The following is a 25,518-nucleotide window of genomic DNA, read 5'->3' on the forward strand; positions in this document are numbered from 1 at the left end:
TTTAGAGATACAGCACTGAAACAGGCCCTTCGGCCCACCGAGACCAACAACCACCCATTTATACTAACCCTACAGTAATCCCATATTCCCTATCACCTACCTACACTAGGGGCAATTTATAATGGCCAATCTACCTATCACCTGCAAGTCTTTTGGCTGTGGGAGGAAACCGGAGCACCCGGAGGAAACCCACGCAGACACAGAGAGAACTTGCAAACTCCGCACAGGCAGTACCCAGAATCGAACCCGGGTCCCTGGAGCTGTGAGGCTGCGGTGCTCACCACTGCGCCACTGTGCCGTGAAGTGCTGTGAAGTGAGGGAACACTATAATTTGCCTCAGTGTCCCCGAGCCAGCAGGGCGGAAATTCAGCTCGGGTTTCTATTCCAGGTTGATATCCAATCACCTCTGTAGGGAAGTCAGTATGTGTAGCCAACGGGTGGGGACAGGATTAGAATTGGTTGATGAAAGGTCATTGACCTGAAACGTCGGCCAGAATTTGATGGCCCACCAATGAGTGGGCTGGTGGCGGGAGGGCCTAAAAATGGAGTGGGAGGCGGGGTATGCTGTTCCGGACGCCTTCCCACCTCCACTGCAATTTTGCATGGGGCAGTGGCAGCGAGAAATGGCCTGCCCACCCCAGGCCAATCAAGGCCCTTAAGTGGCCAATTAATTGCCACTTAAGGGCCTCCTCCTGCTGCCTCAGGTATTTTAACCACAGCGGGTGGGTGGCAAAGGCCCCAAAAGCACCTCCAGATAAAACCAGGTGGCCTTCTTGCAGGCTGGGGGGCTGCCCTCCTGATCGGGTACCCTGTGCCTCACAGTCCCATCGCCCCCAACGCACAACACCCCCCCCCACACAGACTGACCCCCTTGCCTTGCTGAGGCCTGGCCGATTGTCCCTGACGAGGCTTGAAAAACTTACCTTCTTTCCGGGGCCATCCTTTCTCTCCCTGCTGAAGCTGGATGCAGTCCCAGCAGTGGCCACCGCTCCGGGTGGCGCTGCTGGGATTAAGAGCTACCAGCCCGCTGATTGACTGGCAGCTGCATTAGGCGGGACTTCCTGCCTGAATGTGGTGGAAGTCCCGCCCAAGACCAATTAAGGGCCTGAGGACCGACAAAACCCAGCGTGGCTCCCCAGGCCTGACAGAGGCGGGCTCGCCACCGATTTTTCGGCCGGTGGGTGGGGCCTCCTGCCCAATATTAATTTCTGGCCTTAAACTCTGTTTCTCTCTCCACAGATGCTGCCAGACCTGCTGAGTATTTCTAGCATTTCCTGTTTTTATTTTAGAATTGGCTGTGATGTTCTACATGAACAAATAGCTTACCAACACTACTGTCTAAGCTGTCATGTGAATAAAGGCTTTTTAAATCTGGGTTTTGGCCTCTCCAAGAAGATCAAACAGTTATAGATGGGGTGAAGAGTGTATATATTGTGATGCACAAATTGTCATAATTGAGTGGGGACAGGCTGAATGACCAGAAGGTCTTTTTCTGTCCATCATTATTCATATGAATGACCTTTGTGTAATGCATAAGAGGGTTTCCAGCACCTACCTCAAGGTCTACCTGGCCTTCCTCGTATTTCCACTGCCCAGCCCAGCAGTGCTGAGTTATTTACTCTTTCATGGGATGTGGGCGTCACTGGCAAGGCCAGCATTTGTTGCCCATCCCTAATTGCCCTGGACAACTGAGTGGCTTGCTAGGCCATTTCAGAGGGCAGTTAAGAGTCAACCACATTACTATGGGTCTGGAGTCACATGACTGCAGATTTTCTTTCCTAAAGGACATTAGTGAACCAGATAGGCTTTTACAACAAACGGCCCCTTACTGAGACTAGTTTGCAATTCCAATGTTTTTAATTAATTAAATTTAAATTCCCCCAGCCAGCATGGTGGGATTTGAACCCGTGTCCCCAGGGCATTAGTGTGGGCCTCTGGATTACTAGTCCAGTGACATTGCCATGCTCTGCCCCATAGTGTGTTACATCATGCATGCTGACACCCCATTTGTGATCAATAACTGGGAAAGTGCATGGCTCGGTACCATATCAAGTGATGCATTTTTCCAGAGACTCCTGGAGTACTCCACGGTGACTTTTCTTTGTTGGACTCAATTGATCCATCACAGTTCAGATAACGACTGGCTTTAGTTCTTTAGCAGCAGTATGTTAATTCTCTGTCCCTCAGTGGCCTCTCTGTCCTCGGCCTCCTACACTGTTTTGTAATGAAGCTCAATGGAAGCTCGAGGAACAGCATCTCATCTTTTGATTAGACATCTTACAACTTCCGGACTCAACATTGAGTTCAACAAGTTCAGATCATAACCTTTCCTCCCATTTTTACAGACAGCAGTTATTGGTAATGGTTTTGCTATTGCCATTTACACCTCCTCCAGACCCATCTTGTGTTCCTTTGCTTGTCCCATTACCTTTTGCCTTGCACCATCATGCCTTTTGTCATTTAATCACTCCTGACTTCCACCCTATCACAGACCATCCCTTTTGTTCTTTCCTCCCCTCCTCCTTTGCTTGATTCTGTACTTGCTTACTGCTCGCTATATCTCTAAGTTCTTCCAATTCTGATGGAAATGTTAACTCGGTTTCTCACTCCACAGATGCTGCCTGACCTGTTGAGTATTTCCAGCATTTTCCAGCATCTGCAGTATTTTTGCATTTGAATTGAGTGTGTTAATTGTAATACTTTACTCACAGGGAGGGCGGGAATGTACACCATCACGTACGAATGTGTTAACCTGTTTGAGTGATAGAAGATGCTGTTAAAAGTAGGAAACAATACAAGGCACGCATGACTGACCGAACACAAACTCAAGCACAGGTGCCATGATGAAGCAGCATATTGAAACAACAGTGAATAGCGATTTGGGAGTGGAAGGCCACAGGTCTGTCCTGCTACACAGCTGTGTTTCTGGCCTCAACTCTGCTCAGTGGGTCTTGCCAGATGAAGGCCAGTCATCGCCCCATAGATGAAAGGAAAATAAATCAGAGAAAGGGTCATCCCAAGACCACTCAGGTAGGAGGGAGAAATAACATGACATGAATAAACACTTGCACTTTATATAGTGTCTTTCATGACCTCTGGAGATTCCAAAGTGCTTTACAATCGATTAAGTTCTTCTAAATTGTAGTCCCTGATGTAATGTAGGAAACACAGCAGCCAATAGGCACACAGCAGGCTCCCACAAACCGCAAATTGATAATGACCAGATAATCTAGGTTTCTTTAGTGAAGTTGGTTGAGGGGTAAATATTAGCCAGAACTCCCCAGCTCTTCTTCGAAATAGTGCCATGGGACCTTTTATGTACCTGAGAGGGCAATCGGGGCCTTGGTTTGATTTCACGTCCGAAAGACAGCACCTCCGACAGTGCAGCTCTCCATCAGTGCTGCACTGGAGTGCCAGCCTAGAATTTGTGATCAGGTCTCTGGAGTGGGGTCTACTGACTCAGAAAGGAGAGTGCTACCCACTGAGCAATGGCTGAGAGCCTGGAATCTCTAAAGGGGTCATCCTGGTGCTATTCTGACATGTGGCTTGTAAAATAATGAAGGAATTAAACTCTGCTTGGTTGGTAAGTTATTTGAATTGATAGGAATGGTAAAAAATATGCATGGATATAAAATCGTTCAACAAAGAATTAGGTTAGGAAGTATTTATTTTCACAGAAACACATCACTCTGTGTAACAGATTAGCAAAGTATGCGGTCAGTATAAATACTATATAGTCCTTCTAAAAAGGAGCATTTTGGTAGGGAGAATGAGGAGAGACAATACAAGCTAAATTGTACAATTTTAAAGTGGGTAGGTGGGGTGGGGTCATGCACAAATCTTTGAATGTGGCAGGACAGGTAGACAGGTTGGCAAAGTAGTTAATAAAACATATGGGATCTATTTTTTATTCTTTCCTGGCATGTGAGCATCGCTGGCAAGGCCAGAATTTGTTGCTCATCCCTAATTGCCCTTGAGAAGGTGGTGGTGAGCTGCCTTCTTGAATTACTGCAGATCATGTGGTGTAGGTACACCCACAGTGCTGTTAGGGAGGGAGTTCCAGGATTTTGACTGAGCGACAGTGAAGGTAATATAGTTCCAAGTCAGGATGGTGTGTGACTTGGAGGGATACTTGCAGGTGGTTGTGTTCCCATGCATCTGCTGCCCTTGTCCTTCTAGGTGGCAGAGGTCGCAGGTTTGGAAGATGCTGTGAAAGGAGGCATGGTGAGTTGCTGCAGTGCGTCTTGTAGATGGTACACACTGCTGCCGTCGGTGGTGGAGGGAGTGAATGTTTAAGGTTGTGGATGGTGTGCCGATCAAGCGGGCTGCTTTGTCCTGGATGGTGTCGAGCTTGTTGAGTGTTGTTGGAGCTGCACTCATCCAGGCAAGTAGAGAGTATTCCATCACACCCCTGACTTGTGCCTTGTAGATGGTGGACAGGCTTTGGCAAGTCAGGAGGTGAGTTACTCGCTGCAGAATTCTCACCCCTGACCTGTACTTGTAGCCACAGTATTTATGTGGCTGGTCCAATTCAGTTTCTGGTCAATGGTGACCCCCAGGGTGTTGATGGTGGGGGATTCGGCGATGGAAATCCCATTGAACACCAAGGGAAGATGTTAAACTCTCTCTTGTTGGAGATGGTCATTGCTTGGCACTTTTGTGGCATTAATGTTACTTGCCACTTATCAGCCCAAGCCTGAACATTGCCCAGGTCTTGCTGCATGTGGACATGGGCTGCTTCAGTATCTGAGGAGTCATGAATGGCACTGAACATTGTACAATCATCAGTGAACTTCCCACTTCTGACCTTATGATGAAGGAAAGATCATTGATGAAGCAGCTGAAGATGGTTGGGCCGAGGACACTACCCTGAGGAATTCCTGCAGCGATGACCTAGGGCTTAGATCTTTGGCCTTCAATAACCACAACCATCTTCCTTGTGCTGGGTATGACTCTAACCAGTGGATCCCCATTGACTTCAATTTTGCCAAGGCTCCTGAGCTTTATAAATAGAGGCATAGAGTAAAAAAGGCAGGAAGTTATGCTAAACCTATACAAAGTACTAGTTCGGCTAGCTGGAGTACTGCCCCAATTTTGGGTACCATAGTTTAGGAAGGACATGAAGGCTTTGGAGAGTGTGCAGAAAAGATTCATTAGAATAGTTCCAGGGATGAAGGATTACAGTTCTGTGAATAGATTGGAGAAGCTGAGGTTGGTCTGCTTCGAGCAGAGGAGGCTAAGAGGATATTTTGATAGAAATGTTTAAAATCTGGAAGGATTTAGATACAGTAAATAAAGAGAAATTGTTTCCAATGCCTGAAGGGTTGAACAGCAGAGGGCACAGATTGAACGTGATTGGCAAAACAACCAGAGGGGATACGAGGAAAAACTGCTTATGACACAAGTGATTAGGATTTGGAATGCACTGCTTGATAGGGAAGTGGAAACAGATTCAATAGTTGCCTTGAAAAGTGAATTGGATAAACACTTGAAGGAGAAAAAAAATTGCAGCAATATGGGGAAAGAGTGGGGGGATGGGACTAACTGGATTGCTCTTCGAAAGAACTGGCACAGGAATGATGTGTCAAATGGCCTCCTTCTGTGCTGTACTAGTCTATGGTTCTCTGGAAAAGCATTTTAAGTTACAGAAAGTGAGTTGTGGGTTAGAAGGATCTTTGGGTTTTCTATGGAAACCAAACAAGCAGCTGTTATGGTTTTACAGAACTTTGTGGTTAACTCTCAACAAGATCATGAGTTCAAATCACAAGAGTGTCTGTCACTCAGACTCACTTCCTTAATTACTAACTCTCTGCCAATGCTGTTTTTAAGTTTGATGGCAGGTGGAGCTCAGAGCAAAGTGTGTAACTCACCACCTCATTCCCACTCTCTGTTTGGGTACACACCTGGCTTCTGTTCAGCACAGGCCCTCTAAATCCTGGAGTAATGGGACGGCAAGCCAATGTAGGTCAGCAAGCGCAGGGGTGATGGATGACTAGAACTTGGTGTGAGTTAGGATACAGGCAACAGAGCTGTGGATGAGCTCAAGTTCCATCAGGCAGTCCAGCTTTTGATAATGATTACATACAAACACCACTTTTAAAAATTTCTTTTGCAACAAAATGTAAGGACTCTTACTTGGCCACCTCGGGAGACTGCTTGAAAGCCAACAGGATGTTTTCTGTGTTAACAAAGAGAGCCCAGCAGGGAAAGCAGGCGATCATGAGAATGAGAATCCCTCTCTGGAGAATCACTCCAATTCGCTTCAGGTTCTTACTACCATACGTCTGAAAATCAGAAGAGAATTTAACATTTTCTATTCGTGTGTCTTTTGTTGACTTGCGTGGGAAACAGAGCCCTTTTCAATGACAAAATGTTATAAGATTACCATATTTACCGTACTGAACTCAGCACCACTATTATTGGGTTTTTGCAGGGTATTAGTCTTGGTTATTATGTAAAATATAAGCCTCAAACTCCAACCACAGAAGTTTAAAGGGCATCTCTTTACTGCCCTCTGAAATGGCCTAGCAAGCCACTCAGTTCAAGGGCAATTAGGGATGGGCAACTAGTGCTGGACTTGCCAGCGACACCCACAAAAAATAAAAACATTTTTTATAATATGTTGATCAGTGCTGTTGCCACTTAAGATGACAGCTTTTGGAGGTTTTCAAAATAATGAGAGGTTCTTAAGGAGTTAAATGGAGAAAAATGGTAAATGGAGGCATAAATTCACAATTATCCTAAAAAGAATGAGAGGAGAGATTTTATCCGTCTCTGTTGCAACAAAATAATCTTCTCTGCTCGTTGTAGAAGGACTTCACCATCTAATGTACAGGCTGGAGTTTAGCTGCACTTACCTGAGGTATGAGTGTGTCACAAGCTAATGACAACCCAACACCTACAGCGATACCTGATACATTGACCACCTGTATAAAAGCAAGGAAGAAAATAGGAATCAGAATAATATAGTTGCAGAAAAAGAATACAAAAATTAACATATAAACAAAGTACCATGGTGATGGTTTTTCTTTGCAATCTAACCTCCAAACCTCTCCATGTTTCTCTCCTCCTTTCCTGAAGGTACTAAACTTTACTTGGGTACAATCCCATGGGATTCTCCTGTAACTTCTATAAATGGCCATGCTTCATTTGTGATCCCAGACACTGACGACAACAACATCTTGCATTGATATAGAACCTTTAACATAGAAAAACATCCCAAGAGGTTCATAGAGGTGGGAGGGAAATGAAGGCGAAGCCAAAGGAGGAGATATTAGATGGGGTGACTATAAGCTTGGTCAAAGAGGTGGATTTTAAGGACGGTTTTAAAGAAGAGGGAAGTGGAGAGGCAGAGGGGATGAGAAGGAAGTTCAAAGAGTAGGACCGAGATTACAAAAGTTGGAAGATCATATGGCTGTTGACAGCCAATCCTTTCCGCCACCATCATCCACATTTGCAGCGAGCTGGATATGTATAGAGATCAGGATGGTAATTTTAGCTAATTTTTTCTCCCCACCTAAGGCTAAAACCATTCTTTCTAATGATGGTTGCAACTGATTAAGTACCACAGTGTGACATTCTCGAAACACATTTGTTTTTCAAATGACACATAAACAATAAAACAAACCAGACTATTTTATGAATTAACTTACCGCTGTAGCAAGTGAAACAGCATCCAATTCAACTTTTCCTAAATGTCCACAGAATATGGTGCTGACAACATTTATGAGAAACATCATGAGCAGTGTCAAAAACTGTCAACAAAGGAAAACCTAATTAAACCAATTAATATTTTCACTGAAAACAACTTTTTTATTCAAGGGAGGACAGACAGGACTCTGAGATGAACTAACTAAAATTTTTAAGCTCATAAAGGGAATTCAGAAAGTTTTCCCTGTCACTTTGTCCACTAGGGCAATTCTGGCGAATGTAGAGCTTTTAATCCTGTAAATTTAAATAGGAAAAACTGTACTTATTTCTGACTGTTTTCAAAATAATTAGTGTTAAAACAGAAGTTGTTTCCCTTTACCAAAATTCAAACTGGAAGACCAGTGATAGAACCATAGAACCATAGAAGAATTACGGCACAGAAGAAGGCCATTCAGCCCATCGTGTCCATGCCGGATGAAAAAACTAGCTGCCCAGTCTAATCCCACTTTCCAGCAACTGGTCCATTGCCTTTCAGGTTACAGCACTTCAGGTGCATGTCCAGGTGCCTTTTAAAAGAATTGAGGGTTTCTGTCTCCACCACCATTCCTGGCAGTGAATTCCAGACACCCACCACCCTCTGGGTGAAAACGTTTTTCCTCATGTCCCCTCTAATCTTTCTACCAATCACCTTAAATCTGTACCCCCTGGTAATTGACCTCTCCGCTAGGGGAAACAGGTCCTTCCTGTCTACTCTATCTAGGCCCCTCATAATTTTGTACACCTCAATTAAGTCACCCCTCAGCCTCCTCTGTTCTAAAGAAAACAACCCTAGCCTATTCAATCTTTCCTCATAGCCGCAACTTTCAAGCCCTGGCAACATTCTTGTAAATCTCCTCTGTAACCTCTCCAGAGCAATTATGCCCTTCCTGTAATGTGGTGACCAGAACTGTACGCAATACTCCAGCTGTGGCCTAACCAGCGTTTTATACAGTTCCAGCATTACATCCCTGCTTTTGTATTCTATACCTCAGCCAATAAGGGAAAGCATTTCATATGCCTACTTCACCACTTTATCTACCTGTCCTGCCACCTTCAGGGACCTGTGGACATGCACTCCAAGGTCTCTCACTTCTTCTACCCCTCTCAATAGATATTGTGTATTCCTTCACTTTGTTTGCCCTCCCCAAATGCATTACCTCACACTTTTCTGGATTGAATTCCATTTGCCACTTTTCCGCCCACTCGACCAAATCATTGATATCATTCTAGAGTCTACAGCTATCCCTTTTCCATCCACTCAACCAACCATTGATATCATTCTGGAGTCTACAGCTATCCTCTTCACTAACAACTGCAGGGCCAATTTTTGTGTCATCAGCAAATTTCCCAATCATGCCTCCCACATTTAAGTCCAAATCATTAATATATACCACAAACAGGAAGGGACCCAACACTGAACCCTGTGGAACACCACTGGGAACAGCTTTCCATTCACAAAAACATCCATCGACTACTATCCTTTGTTTCCTGTCACTGAGCCAATTTTGGATTCAACCTGGCACACTTCCCATAGGCTTTCATTTTACTGACGAGTCTGCCATGTGGGACCTTGTTAAACTCCTTACTAAAATCCATGTAGACCACATCCACTGCACTACCCTCATCAATCCTCCTCAAAAAACTCAATCAAGATAGTAAGTCATGATCTTCCTTTAACAAATCCATGCTGATCATCCCTGATTAATTCAGGCCTTTCTAAGTGGCAGTTTATCCTGTCCCTCAGAATTGATTCCAATAATTTACCCACTACCAAAGTCTGACTGACCGGCCTGTAGTTATTTGGCCTATCCCTCGCACTCTTTTCAAACAATGGGCAATTTATTTGGCACTCTTAAGGATGTCAGACCCTCTAGTACTTCCTCTCTCATTTGCTTACCGTATCTAATATTTCACACTCTTCCTCTTTTACTACAATGTCTGCGTCAACCCTCTCCTTTGTGAAGACAGAGACAAAATACTCATTAAGAACCCTGCCCACATCTTCTGCATCCACGCATAAGTTCCCTTGTACATCTCTGATAGGCCCTCCCTTTCCTTAGTTATCCTCTTGCTCTTAATGTACTGATAAAACATCTGCGGGTTTTCCTTGATTTTACCTGCCAATAATTCTTCATGTCCTCTCTTGGCTTTTCTAATTTCCTTTTTTACTTCATCCCTGCACTTTCTATACTCCTCTAGGCTTTCTAAAGTATTAAATTATTTGTGATTGTCATAAGCTTTCTTTTCTGCTTTAACTTACCCTGTAAGCTTCTAGATAACCCAGGGGGCTCTAGATTTGGCAGTATTACCACTTATCTTTGTGGGGACATGCCTACACTGTGCCTGTAGTACCTCACTTTTGAATGCCTCCCAGTGGTTTGCCACTGATTTTCCTTCAAGTAGCTGTATCCAGTCCACTTTCACCAAGTCACCTCACAATTTCATAAAATTTGCCTTCCCCCAATTTCAAACTTTTACTCCTGTTTTATCTTTGTCCTTTTCCATGATTATGCTAAAACTAACTGTATTATGGTCACTAGCTCCAAAATGGTCACCCACTTTTACTTCATCCACTTGCCCAGCTTCATTACCGAAGACTAAATCTAGAATTGCGCCCCCTCTCGCTGGGCTTGTTACATGCTGGCTAAAAAAGTTCTCTTGAATACAGTTCAAGAATTTTGTGCCTTATGTGCCCTTCACACTGTATCCCAGTTGATACTGGGGTAGTTGAAATCCCCAACTATTATTACCCTATAGTTTTTGCACTCAGAAATTTGCCTACATATTTGTTCTTCTATCTCCCTCTCACTATTTGGGAGTCTATAGTATGCTCCTAGTAGTATGGCTGTCCCTTTTTTGTATCTGAGCTCCACCCATATGGCCTTGTTTGATGATTCATTTAGCATATCATCCCTCCTCAAATCTGTTATTGATTCCTTAACTAATAATGCTACACCTCCTCCTTTTTTTTATCTCCCTCTCTATCCTGCCTGAAACCTTTATATCCAGGGATGTTGAGCTTCCATTCTTACCCTTCTTTAGCCAAGTTTCTATTTTAGCAATGATATCATGATGCCATATGTCTATCTGTGCCCTCAGCTCATCGGCTTTAGTTACTACACTCCTTGCATTTAAATAAATACCCTTTAACACTGCCAAATTCCTGTGCTGCACAGTTTCTAACCTTTGCTTCTTCTGTCTTTCAGAGTCACTCACTAATTTTCTGCCTCCTGTTCCCTGCCCTGTAATTATCCTAAATAAGACTGCGCTCAGGTTCCCATTCCCCTGCCAAACTAGTTTAAACCATCCCCAACAGCACTAGCAAACCTTCCTGCAAGGATATTTGTCCCAGTCCTGTTCAGGTATAGACTACCCGGCTTGTACAGGTCCCACCTTCCCCAGAACAGTCCCAAAGCCCCAGAAATCTGAAGCTCTCCCTCCTGCACCACCTCTCCAGCCACGCATTCATCTGGTGTATTTTGCTATTTCTATACTCACTAGCACATGGCCTTGGGAATAATCTGGAGATTACCTTTGAGGTCCTGCTTGCTAATTTTGTTCCTAACTCTCTAAACTCAGCCTGCAGGACCTCATCCCTCTTTCTTCCTATATCGTTAGTACCAATGTGACCACGACCTCTGGCTGTGCACCCTCGCCCTCCAGGATGCTCTGTAGCCGCTCGGTGATATCCATGACCCTTGCACCAGGGAGGCAACACACCATCCTGGAATCACAGCTATGACCACAGAAATGCCTGTCTGTTCCCCTAACTATAGAATCCCCTACTTCTATTGCTGTCTTGTCTTTTCTCCTCCCTCCCTGCACAGCTGAGCCATCCTGGGGCTCTGGTCATGACTCTCGTTATACTCTCCAGAGGAACCCTCTCTCCCATCGGTACTCAGAACTGAATACCGGTTAGAAAGTGTTTGCTGTCTGGGGACTCCTGCACTTCTTGCCTTGACCTTCTTGGTCTGTCTGGCAGCTATCCAGTCCCTCTCTGCCTGTGCTCTCTTAAGCCCTGAGGTGACTACTTTCTGAAACGAGCTATCCATGTAGTTCTCTGCCTTGCGGATGCGCCACAGTGACTCCAGTCGGTGACACTTCCTGCAGATGTGTTTGTCAAGGACACATGGTGCATCCACAACTTCCCACATGCCACAGGAGACACATTCCACTCGGCCGAGCTGCCCTGCCTTACCTTTGCTTTACAAAAAATTATTGCTAATATAATAAGTAGAATAACTTGGCTGATAATATTTTGCAGCAGTCGGATTCATCTATCTTCTACTGCTTCTTGCAGCATGAATAGAATAAAGACACCCTATACCACTGCCAAAACTAATAGGAATAATCGCAGCATAAGTGCCAGGTTCACAAAACATGTAATTTCAAGGCACGTGTTTCAAAGTGCAAGTAACATGCAAAAGCAGACAGTTTGATAGCTATTCAATCTGAAGTTCCACCCCAGAACAATTTTAACTCACGTCCTAAACAATAGACATACCACTCTATCCAGCCAGTTACTAGACTCAGTTCACGTTACAGATGAGCAAATCCCTGTAACTCGTCAATCCTAACCTTAAAAATAGAATTCTCTCCCTCAATGACTCTTTCCTACTCTGCACTTCTGCAGCTGAGTTTTCTTTTGTCAGCTGGACAGCTAGCCAAAAATTTGACCTCTGAATTGCCCCCAGCTTTGAGTCAGGGATTGGCTAGACGAGCTGTCAATCAAACCTGTTTGCGGTCCTGATGGGCTGTGCGTTCCCTGTCAATGATCTCCCAAAGGAATTAAATCAATGGCCTGGATTTCACAGCACTTATAATGGCTGTCAACGCTCACATTATTATGGGTAAAACAGACAGCAAGTTCTGGTGTAGAAAGAGAAATTGCTGCAAATACTCAGCAGGTCGGGCAGCATCTGTGGAGAGAGAAGCAGAGTTAACGTTTCAGTTCAATGACTTTTGTGTTTCAGATTTCCAGCATCCACAGTATTTTGCTTTTATTTAAGCAAATTCTGGTGTCCGCAGATCAATGCAGAAATCAGGAAGTTGCTGTCAGTTATACCTGCTCCTCCACAGGCTGTGCTGTTGCTAATGGAATCTGCACAGAAATCACTGTCATGGCTTGAACTTAAGCTAATTACCCACCATAAAGTGTGATGAAAAACTTAAGCCTTTGTTCAATTTTTTTATTCGTTTGCGGGGCGTGGCCACTACTGGTTAGGCCAGCATTTGTTGCCGATCCCTAAGTGAGCAGGTGGCGGTGAGCTGCCTTCTTGAACCGCTGCAGTGCTTGGGATGTAGGTATACCCATAGTGCTGTTAGGATGGGAGTTCCATGATTTTGACCCAGCGACAGTGAAGGAACAGCAATATAGTTCCAAGTCAGGATGATGTGTGGCTTGGAGGGAAACTTGTCAGTAATGGTGTTCCCATACGTCTGCTGCCCTAGTCCTTCTAGGTAGTAGAGGTCGTGGGTTTGGAAGGTGCTGTGAAAGGATCCGTGGTGAGCTGCTGCAGTGCATCTTGTAGATACACACTGCTGCCACCGTGCATCGGTGGTGGAGGGAGTGAATGTTGAGGTTGGTGGATGGGGTGCCAATCAAGCGGGCTGCTTTGTCCTGGATGGTGTCGGGCTTCTTAAGTGTTGTTGGAGCTGCTACCATCCAGGCAAATGGAGTGTATTCTATCACACTCCTGATTTGTGACTTGTAGATGGTGGACAGGCATTGGGGAGACAGGAGGTGAGTTACTCGCCATAGAATTCCCAGCCTCTGCCCTTCTCTTGTAGCCACGGCATTTATGTGGCTGGTCCAGTTCAGTTTCTGGTCATCCCCCAGGATGTTGATAGTGGTGGATTCAGCAATGGTAATGTCATTGAACAGCAAGGGGAGATGGTTAGATTCTCTCTTATTGGAGATGGTCATTGCCTGGCACTTGTGTGGCGTTAATGTTATGTGAAATTTATCAGCCCAAACCTGTATGTTGTCCAGGTCTTGCTGCAACTGGACACAGGCTGCTTCAGTATCTGAAGAGTTGCAAATGGTACTGAACATTGTTCAACCATCAGCGAACATCCCCACTTCTGACCTTATGATGGAGGGAAGGCCATTGATGAAGCAGCTGAAAATGGTTGGGCCTAGGACACTACCCTGAGGAACTCCTGCAGTGATGTCCTGGGACTGAGATGATTGACCTCCAACAACCACAATCATCTTCCTTTGCGCTAGGTATGACTCCAACCAGTGGAACGATTTCCCCCTGGTGCCCATTGACTCCGGTTTATCTGGGCCTCCTTGATGCCATACACGGTCAAATGCTGCCTTGATGTCAAGGGCAGTCACTCTCACCTCACCTCTGGAGTTCAGCTCTTTTGTCTATGTTTGGACTAAGGTTGTAATGAGGTCAGGAATTGAGTGGCCCTGGCGGAGCTCAAACTGAGCGTCAGTGTGCCGGTTACTTCTGAGCAAGTGCTGCTTGATAGCACTGTCAATGACCCCTTCCATCACTTTGATGATGATCAAGAATAGACTGATAGGGCGGTAATTGGATGGGTTGGATTTGTCCTGCTTTTGTGCACAGGACATACCTGGGCAATTTTCCACATTGTCAGGTAGATGCCAGTGTTGTAGCTGGACTGGAACTGCTTGGCTAGGAGCACGGCTAGTTTCAGGAACACAAGTCTTCAGTACAATTGCTGGAATGTTGTCAGGACCCATAGCCTTTGCAGTATTCAGTGCCTTCAGCTGTTTCTTGATATCACATGGAGTGAATCGAATTGGCTAAAGACTGGCAGCTGTGACTGAATTTTTAATGGCATAGTAAATCAGAATAACTGCTGAATAATCTCTCTGGCCCCGAAAATGTGCAGTCTCATTCCCTTGGAAGAAAATTAATGTTGCAGATTTAAAAATAATATCTATCTTATCTTATCTATCTTTGGCCTCCTTGTCTCGAGAGACAATGGGTAAGCACCTGGAGGTGGTCAGTGGTTTGTGGAGCAGCGCCTGGAGTGGCTAAAAAGGCCAATTCTAGAGTGACAGACTCTTCCACAGGTGCTGCAGAAAGATTTGTTTGTTGGGGCTGTTACACAGTTGGAATATATACTTTATGTCCATCTCTTGATCCCATGAGTATAACCCAATCTTTATCTTGCTTCCTACACAATGATTTAAATGTAATTTATATTTCCTGTTTTCTAATTCCTGCTTTGCTGTCTGCAAGGATTCTTCAATCTGGTTGGTTGAACAGTCTTCCCGCTGTTTACCCTGCTCACAGACACCAAGAATCTCCTATGGAGGGTGCTGAATTCAAACTGACCCACTAGAAGACTGGAAATCTGCACTGACAAGCCCGCTAAATGCCTATGAGTAGTTACACACATGGTGAACAGCGAAAGCTGTCCCTTGGCCGCTCACAGCAAAACCCAGGCCAAAGGAGTTATTTGTGAATGACTTTAGAATGCATTAATAAACCCCATTGTCTTAAACTGATTTGGTAGGTGGTCACTTTGTCTAATCCAGGCTATTGATTCAAAGGCTTTCTCCTTTGTTATCTCTTGCCCAACCCCCACCTCACTTGTTTATAATCTGTGACTTTTCTAATATTTGTCAGTTCCGAAGAAGGGTCGCTGACCCGAAACGTTAACTCTGCTTCTCTTTCCACAGATGCTGCCAGACCTGCTGAGTGATTCCAGCATTTCTTGTTTTTGTTATTGATTCAAACATGTTTTCCCAGATAGTTGGTGTTCTCTAAGTTCTGAGCCCCTTGTGCCTGAACTTAAATTAATAGCAATATTTCGTTTAAAATAGTCAAAAATCTCAAAATGTAACATGTACTAATGAGAAATTTGATACATATTGTCTGACTCTAACACATGCCAAGGGATAAAATAATCCACATTTGAACTTTTACTGGAAAAATTCCACTTACCAGCTTAAATCAATCAACTTGACCTGTTTACAATAATCTCACGGTAATGTACATTTTGAAGTGTAAGAAAGACATTTCCCCCCCTCTCAACTCTTATTATTTTAAAGCATATTTATCCTCTAGCTAAAGTCATATTAAAATACTTATAATAGGGAAGCTTTTCTACTTTGATACATACAACAATCCCATGAAAATACTCCTGAGTTTCTGAACTGAATTTGATACACAAAGAGTGTATGTGAGATAAAAACTACGCAAAATGTCATCACTTAGGTTCAAAACTGTAGTGTAATTGGGGAATGAAGTTGATGAATTTAGTTTGCATCAAGTTTGGGCTATGGGTGAAGCCACCTCATTGAGGTAGCCTTGCACCATTTTGGCTTTGCCGTGCTTGCAGAGCCTATTAAATTTCATTTTTAAATCTATCGCTAGTGAAGAACTTCCCTCTTTGCTCAAATTACAAAAACGTTAACCAGAATTGGGACACAAATGCACGTATTTTGCATGCATCTGCCTGACCAGAGGTCAATGCAGGACTGTGAGCATAGCTCAGCATTAAAAACTGCACGGAGCTCTAAAGCAAACACAATTGGGGCTATCAAACCAGCATCTGCAGAAAAATGGAGCCATTCATAGAATTTCAAAGAATGATGCAGCACAGAAGGAGGCCATTCGGCCCATCATGCATGTACCAGCTCTTTAAAAGAGCTGGGCCATTAGTCCCACTCCCCGCTGTTTCCCCAACACCCTGCAATTTTTTCCCCTTTTAAGTATATATTCACTTCCCTTTTTAAAGTTACTACTGAATCAGGCTCCCTTCACCCTTTCAGGCAGCACATTCCAGATCATAACAACTCACTGTGTAAAAAAAGTCCTGTTCTCCACCCTGGCTATTTTGCCAATTATCTTAGGTATTCTACCATATATTACACTATTCTGAGACTTATTTATTATTCAAAACAGTTTATTATTGCATTCAGGATGCATGAATAAACCCACCACATTCATCAGATTTTAACATTTGTGAATGTTCAACGCTAACTTTGTTATTTTTTTGTACAAGAGGTTTGCACTGAACACAAAAACAACCAAATTTAAATAATCCAAAATCAAGGGGTGAATAAATCTTGAGCAGTTGTTATCAATGTGAAGAAAATGCCCAGTCAGTCTTTTTGAATCCAAGATGGCAGCAGGTCACCAGCCTTGTTGGGAAATGGAGAAGGCCTTTCTTGAGCCTAGTGGTTGTCAAGTCAGTGATTTGAAGTGGGAATTTATTTTAAGCATGGTTAATTGTTGGCTGTAGAATTGGAGCAGTTGCCAACAAACTTATCTGCATTTTGAGCTAGAACGTTCCATATAGTGTTTTTCATAATATTATATTTAATTTGTCCAGTATCATACTGGGGAGATGGTGGTGTGGTGGTAATGCCACTGAACTAGTAATCTAGAGGCCCAGGCTAATGCTATGGGGACATAAGTTCAAATCCCACTACGGCAGCTGGTGGAATTTAAATTCAATTAATTAATAAAAATCTGGCATTGAAAGCTAGTCTCAGTAATGGTGCCATGAAACGATTGTCATAAAAACCCATCTGGTTCATTTACATCCTTTAGAGAAGGAAATCTGCCATCCTAACCCAGTCTGGCCTACATGCGACTCCAGACCCACAGCAATGTGGTTGACTCTGAACTGCCCTCTGAAACGGCCGAGCAAGCCACTCAGTTGTCAAAGGCAATTAGAGATGGACAACAAATGCTGACCTTGCCAGTGGTGCCCACATCCCACGAAAGAATAATAAAAAAAATTGGAGAGACTTCAAGATGGTTAAATGTTTAACTGCCTTACTGAGTGCATTATACCTTTGATATTCTGTAATGTATTGATAGATTCTGAAATCAAAGGACATTTGATCTTAAGAACTGACCCTTCGACTGAAGAGACCATCTGAGAGACCTGTATTTCAGAGGAGATGTTAATCAACAAATCACTGGGCTAGAGAGATTACTTACAAATTGGCATGTTCAAATCAAAGGACATTTACAATACAACAGTCATTCGAAGAGGACAAACTAACTGCTCATGTACTTTGTTAACTTTTGCTCCGTTTGGTTACCATACGACATGCAGAAGACCTTCTCTACATTTTTACTTTGTTATCCTATAATCACAGTGTAACTAATGCCAACATCTATTCAAGACTTCTCAACATTTGGCGTGACCAGTTAGGAGTGCTGATTTAATATTGCCCGCTCCAATGCTTCAGAAGTTTTAATTCGTAAATGGATACTTTAGTTAGTTTAGTCAGTTAAGCTCAGTTTTTATATTGCACCATAGCATGGTAATTAAAAACTGGGTATGAGTCAACATATTTTCCAATTGCAATTGAACCTTTACACAGGTCAGCTATTTCCCAAAAGTGCAGCTTCTAAACCATAAGTGACAAGGTACACTTATCGGAGTTGCTATAAATTTGAAGAGAAAACAGTACTTTAAAAAAAAAGAATGGTAACACGGACGACCAAGGAATCAATCAAGGATGGATGTTATTTGTTTTTGGCAGAAGGGCAGTGCTGTCAAGGATACATTTATTGCCAATTCTTAATTGCCCCGAAACGTTGGTGATGGGTTTCCAAAGACTGTTGCAGTCCTTGTGATGATAGTACTCCAATGGGGCATTAGGTAGGAAATTTCAGGATACTGATTCAATGGGCTGGATTTTACCAAGTCCTCAGCATTGGGCTCTGTGTTGGGGGCGGGTGGGGGTCTGAACGATGAGGCCATCAGCGGTCCGCCACCGAGCCCAACGTCGAGAGAGCTTGGCCCGACCCTCCCAGCGGCGGTGAGACTCCGTGGCGGCCACCCTGTCGCTGGGCAACGTGACCTGGATTTCAATATATAAATTAATGAAATACATAAATTTAAATGGAGTTACCTTCAAAGTTCTGGGCCTGCCGCAATCTTCGGTGCGGTGGGCAGCACTCCCACGCCTTTGATTCCCCGTCCGGAGAACGCTGACATGACACCGGTCGGGGTGGGGGGAGGAGTAAAGATTTTCAGTGCAGGGGAGGGAACGGGGGACAGGGTCAAACAGACTGCAGGGGATAGTGGGAAGGGGTGAACTTCAAACTGTGTGCAGTCTTGGGAGGGGCGGCAGCGAAGGTCAGATTTAAAGGTAAGTGTTTTGGTGGGGGTGGGGGAAAGGGCAAATAGCTAATGGGGGATGGGAAAGGAGCGTTAGAAATTTATTTAATAAATTTTGGGGGTGTACCTTTAAAAATTCAAATTGACCAGCAGGGCTGGTTGCCCTTTAAAAATGGCACCAGTGCCTGTGCACGGGCAGCTGACGCCATTGCTGGGGACAGACAGCCTGCCCCCTCCACATGATTGGGGGCGCAGGCCGCCACGGCTATTTAAATGAGTTGCCGCGTGTGAGATCACTCGGGCCGCCATTTTTTCAGTTTGCCGCCAAGATCGGCAGCGGGCTCTTAAAACCTAGCCCAGTGAGTTGTGCTTTGCAAATGTAGGGAGGCTTTAATGGGTGAGGAGGTGAGCTAATTGTCACAGAGTACTCAGCCTGTGTCCTGCGCCTGTAGCCACAGTGTTCCTATTGTTGGTGAAGTTAAACCTCTGGTCAATGGTGACGCCAAGATGTTGATGGTGGAAGACCTGAAAATGGTGGAGCCATTCAAACTTAGGGACAGATAGCTGTGCTTCCTCTAACGTGGCTTGAATTTTTAGCTACCCCATGCCCACTAAACCTGATGAAAAACAGCGCATTAAAGTCACGCCCACAGTCTAAAAATGCTTCTTGGTTTCGGTGTCTTGTGCCACCCAATTTCCTTGTACCGAATATCCCTAGTGAAACAGTGTTATCTAGCATTAGTTCCAACTGAGAGATGACTCAACACTAAAATTCCAACAACTTGTGACCTCTTGTTCAGGAGTTTCACAACCTGCTTAATTCTCATTTTGATGTCTAAAATTAGCTTTCTCCTGCTCATTACTTGGCCATGATGTGGCATGAATGTTACCTGCCACTTGTCAGGCCAATTCTCCATGTCATCCAAGTCCTGGTTTAGGCTGACATAGGCTGCTTCATTATTGGAGGAGTTGTGATTGGAATTGAACACGATGAAACTGTCAGTGTCCAGCCCTATTCTCAACCTTATAGCAGAGGAAAAGTCATTATGAATAATAGCTTAAGGTAACTGGACCAGGGATTTTGCCCTGGGGAAATCCTGCAGTAATATCTTGCAGCTGCGATGATTGGTCTCCAAAAAGCAGGACCATCTTCGTTTGTGTGACTGCAACCACTGAAGGGTTATCCCTTTCAACCCCACTCACCTCGCATTTGCTCGGATCCATAGGTGCCACACCTTGTCAAATGTTACCCAAATTGTGAGCAACTGCCTCCTACTTTCCTATTTTCCACCAAAAAGGAAAACCTGCGACCGGCACCACATAGAAAGACAAGGGCAGAAGAAACACGGAAACACCATCACCTCCAACATGCCCTCCAAGTCACACCGTATCCTTACTTGGACACATATAAATGTGTCCTTGTTGTCATGGGGTCCACATCCTAGAACCCACTACTTGGCAGCACTGTGGCACATGGACTGCAACGGTTTAAGAAGGTTCACCACCACCATGTCAAGGGTCAACTGAGGATGACCAATAACTACTGGCCTTGCTAGAGTAACCCATGTCACCAGAATGGTTATAAAAATAGAGTGGCAACTTATTCAGGGTGAACCAGTGAAGCAAAGAGGAGAGTTGGATGGATGAGGGTTGAAAATCTAAAGCAATAATATTTTATCAGCAATGCCTATGAGTTGCTATTCTCAGTTAGTCTATGAACCAAAATTAAACCCTATATTTGTCTTCAATTAATCTTCTTGCAAGACTACTGTTGCTGTTAAGCTTTTTTTTAAATACCCATTTAATTTATTATCCTCCTTTAAAGTGAGGTTTCTTCATTAACAATAATAAAAACAAAAAATGTTGGAAATACACAGCAGGTCTGGCAGCATCTGTGGAGAGAGAAACAGAGTTAACGTTTCAGGTCTGCGACCAATGTACCCTCTAATTTTTTATAGTGCACAGCTAATTCATTGAAGTGCACGGCTGCGCAGCTTAGAGGGAACATTGTGACCTTTCCTGAACTGAAAAAAAGTTAGAGCTGTAACAGGTTTTAAGCAACTACAGAGGCAGGGACAGGGGGCCATGGAAGAATGAACAAAGGGAAGGTCTGTGATAAGACGGAAGGCAGGAGTGATTAAATGAAAAAAGGGATGATGGTGCAAGGCAGAAGGTAATGGGACAAGTAAAGAAACTCAAGATGGGTCTGGTGGAGGTGTAAATAGCAACAGCAGAATGATTACCAACAACTGCTGTCTATAAAAATGGGAGCAATGGTTATGATAAGAAATTGTTGAACTCAATGTTGAGACTGAAAGATTGTAAAGTGTCAATAACAGCTTAATCATTCAATAATGTACTTCTCCTCCCCCAACATTACCAAAATCGTTAACACCCTTTATAACGAAGGACGGTACAGAGGAAATCTTGCTAATTATGATTTTGTTACATTTGGCAACAACTTGCTCATAATTGCAGTGAAAGTACTTTCCAGCTATTTCGAATAGAGATGTGAACTTTTAATGTAAGATTATAAACTCACCACTGGTCCAGCTACTCGCGTGAGATCTTTCACTTCCTGCCAGAAGTTGACTGGTATAATTCCTCTGATCCTCCTCAGGAACTGGTTGCCACAGGTTCCAGATGTTTGGGGAGCAGTGCCTGAGGTAACTTGCACCAAATCTGTCATTTTTTCCAATCTTTTCTCACTCAAAAAAAAATATAATCCAGCTACGTCGCCTCTCTCCCTCTGATCTTTCTGCTGCTTTAATATAGAATTTCCACTTTAAATCAATTACCACAACTGGACTTCGCACAGGATCATGATGTGTCATGAACAGACCTTACTGTTAGTCTATCCAGGATTGCAATCTAGGTACCATGATGTTAATTTTAAACCAGTCAACTGATAGGATAAATAACATGATTTGTAAGCAGTGATGTTTCATGATGTGGTCAAAGTTGGCTTTGCACCAGTGTGTGAGGGAGTATAGGATACAATTAGTGTCCTTTATAATCTGCGAAATTTAATGATACACAGTATATTTGTACCAGCTCATTTCACTTAGGGGGGGACAAGCATGTTCTGATGAAAGGTCACAGACCTGAACCATTAACTGTTTCTCTCTCCACAGATGCTGCCAGACCTGCTCAACATTTTCTTTTTTTATTTCAGATTTCCAGCATTATTGGTGAATGGGATTTATTTTAATGACAATCCAATTGTTTCACAGTCACCATTACCGAGACCAGCTTTTTAATTCTAGATTTATTGAATTGAATGAATTTAAATTTTGCAGCTACCATGGTGGGATTTGAACTTAAATCTCCAGATCGTTAGTCCAGGCCTACTAGACCAGTAACATAACCACTATGCTACTGTACTCCAATGTTAACTATTGCTGTTAAATATTGACACTGATTAACAGCGGGGAGCTGAGAAAAGTTGGATCTCAACATTATCCAAAAAGTAGAAATGCTTTATCGAGAAAAAGATCAAGCTACCAAAAGGTTTCTCCACTGATGCTGCCAGAACTGCTGAGGGGTTCCCACATTTTCTGCGGGTGGGGGGTGGGATTGAGTGAGGGGCAGAGGTTCTGATTTCCAGCATCTGCAGTAATTTGCCTTCATCTACAATGTTATGTCCGGACCTGCACAAAGTGCATTAATGATACTTAAACCAGTGCTGTGTAACAGAGTTTGAATTGCTCACTTCATTTCTTAAAAGCTAGTGTTTGTGCGTATTGATGATGTCATCAAAGCGCTTCCATTTTTTGTAAAATATTTTTTGAGGACTCATACTTGAAGTGTGGAAATGGGTTTCTTTCGGAAGACTGAAGATTTTATAGATGCTGGACTTTGGTTTTCTCTTGAAAGTTCACTGAAAGGACACTGAGAGGTCTTGCTGGAAACCAAACTTTACTGGATATCACATGCCTTAAACTCCATAAACAACAGAAACCTTGGTAACTTGGGGGAGATGTTTACATAGAAGTGATATGTCAAGATTTATGAGGGTCAGGAGGTGGTTTTGAGATATTGGCCAGGATTTTTCCCTTGGCAGACGGGAGCCGTTTACCGACTGAAAAGTCAGTGGTGAACCCGCCTCCGCCTGGCCTGAGGATACAATCCACATTTTGCGGTTCCCCAGCCTATAGTTGGTCTGAGGCAGGGCTTCCACCCACTTGAGGCAGGAAGTCCCGCCTAATGGAGTTGCCGGCCGGCAGCTCTTAGTCCCAGCAGCGCCACTGGGTGCAGTGGCCACCGCTGCGACTGCAACCCAGCCAGCAAGAAGATGATGTCAGGGAGCCCGGAAAACGAAGGTAGGTTTTTGGTCCCTCGCCGGCGGTGATCGGTTGGGCCTTGGCAAGGCAAGGCTGGTCAATTAGGGGGATGGGGGGCATGTTGGTTGGTTGGGGCAGCGGGGGTGGCCTTCCATCGGGCACAGGGTGCCTGATCATGAGGGGCCCCTCTCCAAGCCATCAGAGTGCCGCCTGCTTTTGTCAGGTGGCTTCTCTCGGGCCTGGGCCACCTGACCAGCCATGAGTAAAATCCCCGTGGAGACGGGCGGAGGCCTTTAAGTGGCCACTTAAGGACCTTGATTGGCCTGGGGCGGTCTGGCCATTTTTCGCTGCCGCTGCCCTGCGTACAGTGGCGGCAGAGGCAGGAGCGGGTCGAGAAAGACTTCCCCCCAGCCTCCCGCACCATTTTATGCCCCGCCCCCACCCCCTGCTGCCACCTTCCTGCTCTTTGGGGGTGCGTAAAATTCCAGCCATTGATATAGTTCAGTTGGGGTGTGGACAGAGTTGAAAAGCAATTGGTTTTGTAGCCTGCTGAAAAGAAACCCCGGCTAATCTCTCCTGCACCTCTCTAAGAGACCCTAGGAAATCCAGAGTGTCAGCTCCTCTTTCTCTACCTCTTTGAAAAAGCCCTGAGAATCCAAAGTGTGATAACTGAAACCCCTGATGCCACATTTCTCCTGGAAAACCTACCAGACAATTTCTCGACATCTCCAGAATGAACTGCTTCTGAAAAGATCCCAGTGACCTGTTTCTGTATACCTGGACGCCAGACCAAAAGGGACAACTGACATCCTTCCATATCTTCTCTTTTTCTCTTCAAGAATGAGCAAGTATTTGGCCAAAGAATTTCTTTTTTGTCTTTTTTTTTATAAAAGACCTCTGCAGCGTGAATTACTTTATTTTTCTCCCTGTGTGCGTGTGTGTGTGTGAAGTATTTAAAAAGAGAACTTTCATATTTCATTCTGTGTGTTAATGCTTTGCTTTATTACTGGATAAGTCTTGTTTTAAAATAAATTGATAATGTTGCTTATTAAAGAAACCTGGTTGGTGTATTTTATTCTGGGATAAAGAGTAGAGTATATGATTGACGGTATCGATAACTGGATAAACATTTAAATATATGTTGTGACCTATGGAGAAGTGGAACTCGAAAAGACAGTGCACCCCTCTCGCCTTGATCGTTACAACAAATAGAACATTTCTTTTATTAACAGCAATGTTCCTTCGATATGAATGAGATTTATTGACGCTTCACTTCAAAACTATGCCTTCAGCACCCCCATTGTAACCTTCCCTAATTCCCCCTTTCTCACTCCTTTCTTTCTCCTCACTGAACAACTCTCTCTATATATAAAAGCGGGATGCAAGTTGCACTTATAGTTTATGTTACTATTTAATGTAAATCACTCAGTTGTTTTAATCCGAAAACCACTGGTCTATGTTGTAATATCTCTATTTTAAGAGAATTTTATGGATTGCAACACAATGTTAAAGCTAGAAAGCAGATTATTCAAGCTGGGATAATTCATAACCCTCAAGAATGCAAGGGCTGAATTAAGAAACGGGGACAGTTTTCCAATCAGAGGGGGAAAGATCCACTTAAGGGATTGCTGTTAAAGTGTTAAGCTCTGAATTCCTTCCCTAAACCTCTACACCTCTCTACCTCTCTCTCCTCCCATAAAACACTCCAGAAAACCTACCCCTATGTCCAAGCTTTTGGTTACCTGTCCTAATAGCTTGTGATGTGGCTTGGTGTTAACTTTTGTTTGATTGTGCTCATATGCAGTGCCTTGGTACATTTTGCTATGTTATAAGTGATATATAAATACAAGTTGTTGGTGTTATTGAGAATGGAAGTTCTGTAAGATTCGAAAGTTGGATTATTACTAAGCCTTCATCGGAGCCTGGCATGGTGCACTTAAAGCAATCACAATTGTCTCCCAAGGAAACTACATTTTTGAGCAATCTCATTTCCTCGAAAATACATTTTGTGCTACATGCATCATCCTCAAGCTCTTCTTCTGTTATCCTACAGCACAGAAGGAGGCCATTTGACCCATCATACTTGTGCTGACTCTTTGAAAGAGTTACCAATTAGTCCCCCTCCCCTGCTCTTTCCCCATAGCCCAGCAGATTTTTTTCCTTTTTGAATTTTTATCCAATTCCTTTTTGGACGTTACTATTGAATCTTCATCCACCAGCTATTCAGGCAGCGCATTCCAGATCATAGCAACTTACCGCGTAAAAAGATTTCTCATCATTGTACCGCACTCCAACCCCCACCAGCATTTTGCCAATTTTATTAAAACATAGAAACGAAGAAAATAGGAGCAGGAGTAGGCCATTCGGCCCTCCAGGTCTGCTCTGCCATTCAAAAATGATTATGGTTGATCGTCTAATTCAGTACCCTGTTCCCGCTTTCTCCCCATATCCCTTGATCCCTTTGGCATTAAGA

At 43.8% G+C, this 25,518-nt stretch overlaps 2 protein-coding genes across 2 annotated transcripts in view; one reads left to right on the forward strand and one right to left on the reverse strand.

Annotated features, from left to right (window-relative positions):
* The window catches only part of LOC137346787 (multidrug and toxin extrusion protein 1-like), a 57,988-nt gene extending 36,256 nt beyond the window's left edge, over positions 1 to 21,732 (reverse strand). Inside the window, exons 1-5 of the mRNA XM_068010637.1 lie at positions 21,305 to 21,732; positions 7,653 to 7,754; positions 6,858 to 6,926; positions 6,136 to 6,284; positions 2,710 to 2,752 (exon numbers count right to left, since the gene is read on the reverse strand). Of these exons, the coding sequence (XP_067866738.1) occupies positions 2,710 to 2,752; positions 6,136 to 6,284; positions 6,858 to 6,926; positions 7,653 to 7,754; positions 21,305 to 21,451 (510 nt within the window). The 5' untranslated portion in view covers positions 21,452 to 21,732. The remainder of the gene's footprint in view (positions 1 to 2,709; positions 2,753 to 6,135; positions 6,285 to 6,857; positions 6,927 to 7,652; positions 7,755 to 21,304) is intronic.
* Positions 20,858 to 25,518, forward strand: part of LOC137346788 (multidrug and toxin extrusion protein 1-like) — a 111,025-nt gene continuing 106,364 nt past the window's right edge. Inside the window, exon 1 of the mRNA XM_068010640.1 lies at positions 20,858 to 20,935. The gene's annotated coding sequence lies outside the window, so the exon portion shown is untranslated. The remainder of the gene's footprint in view (positions 20,936 to 25,518) is intronic.

The sequence above is a fragment of the Heterodontus francisci genome, chromosome 30 (genome assembly GCF_036365525.1).
Source record: "Heterodontus francisci isolate sHetFra1 chromosome 30, sHetFra1.hap1, whole genome shotgun sequence".
NCBI lineage: Eukaryota > Metazoa > Chordata > Chondrichthyes > Heterodontiformes > Heterodontidae > Heterodontus > Heterodontus francisci.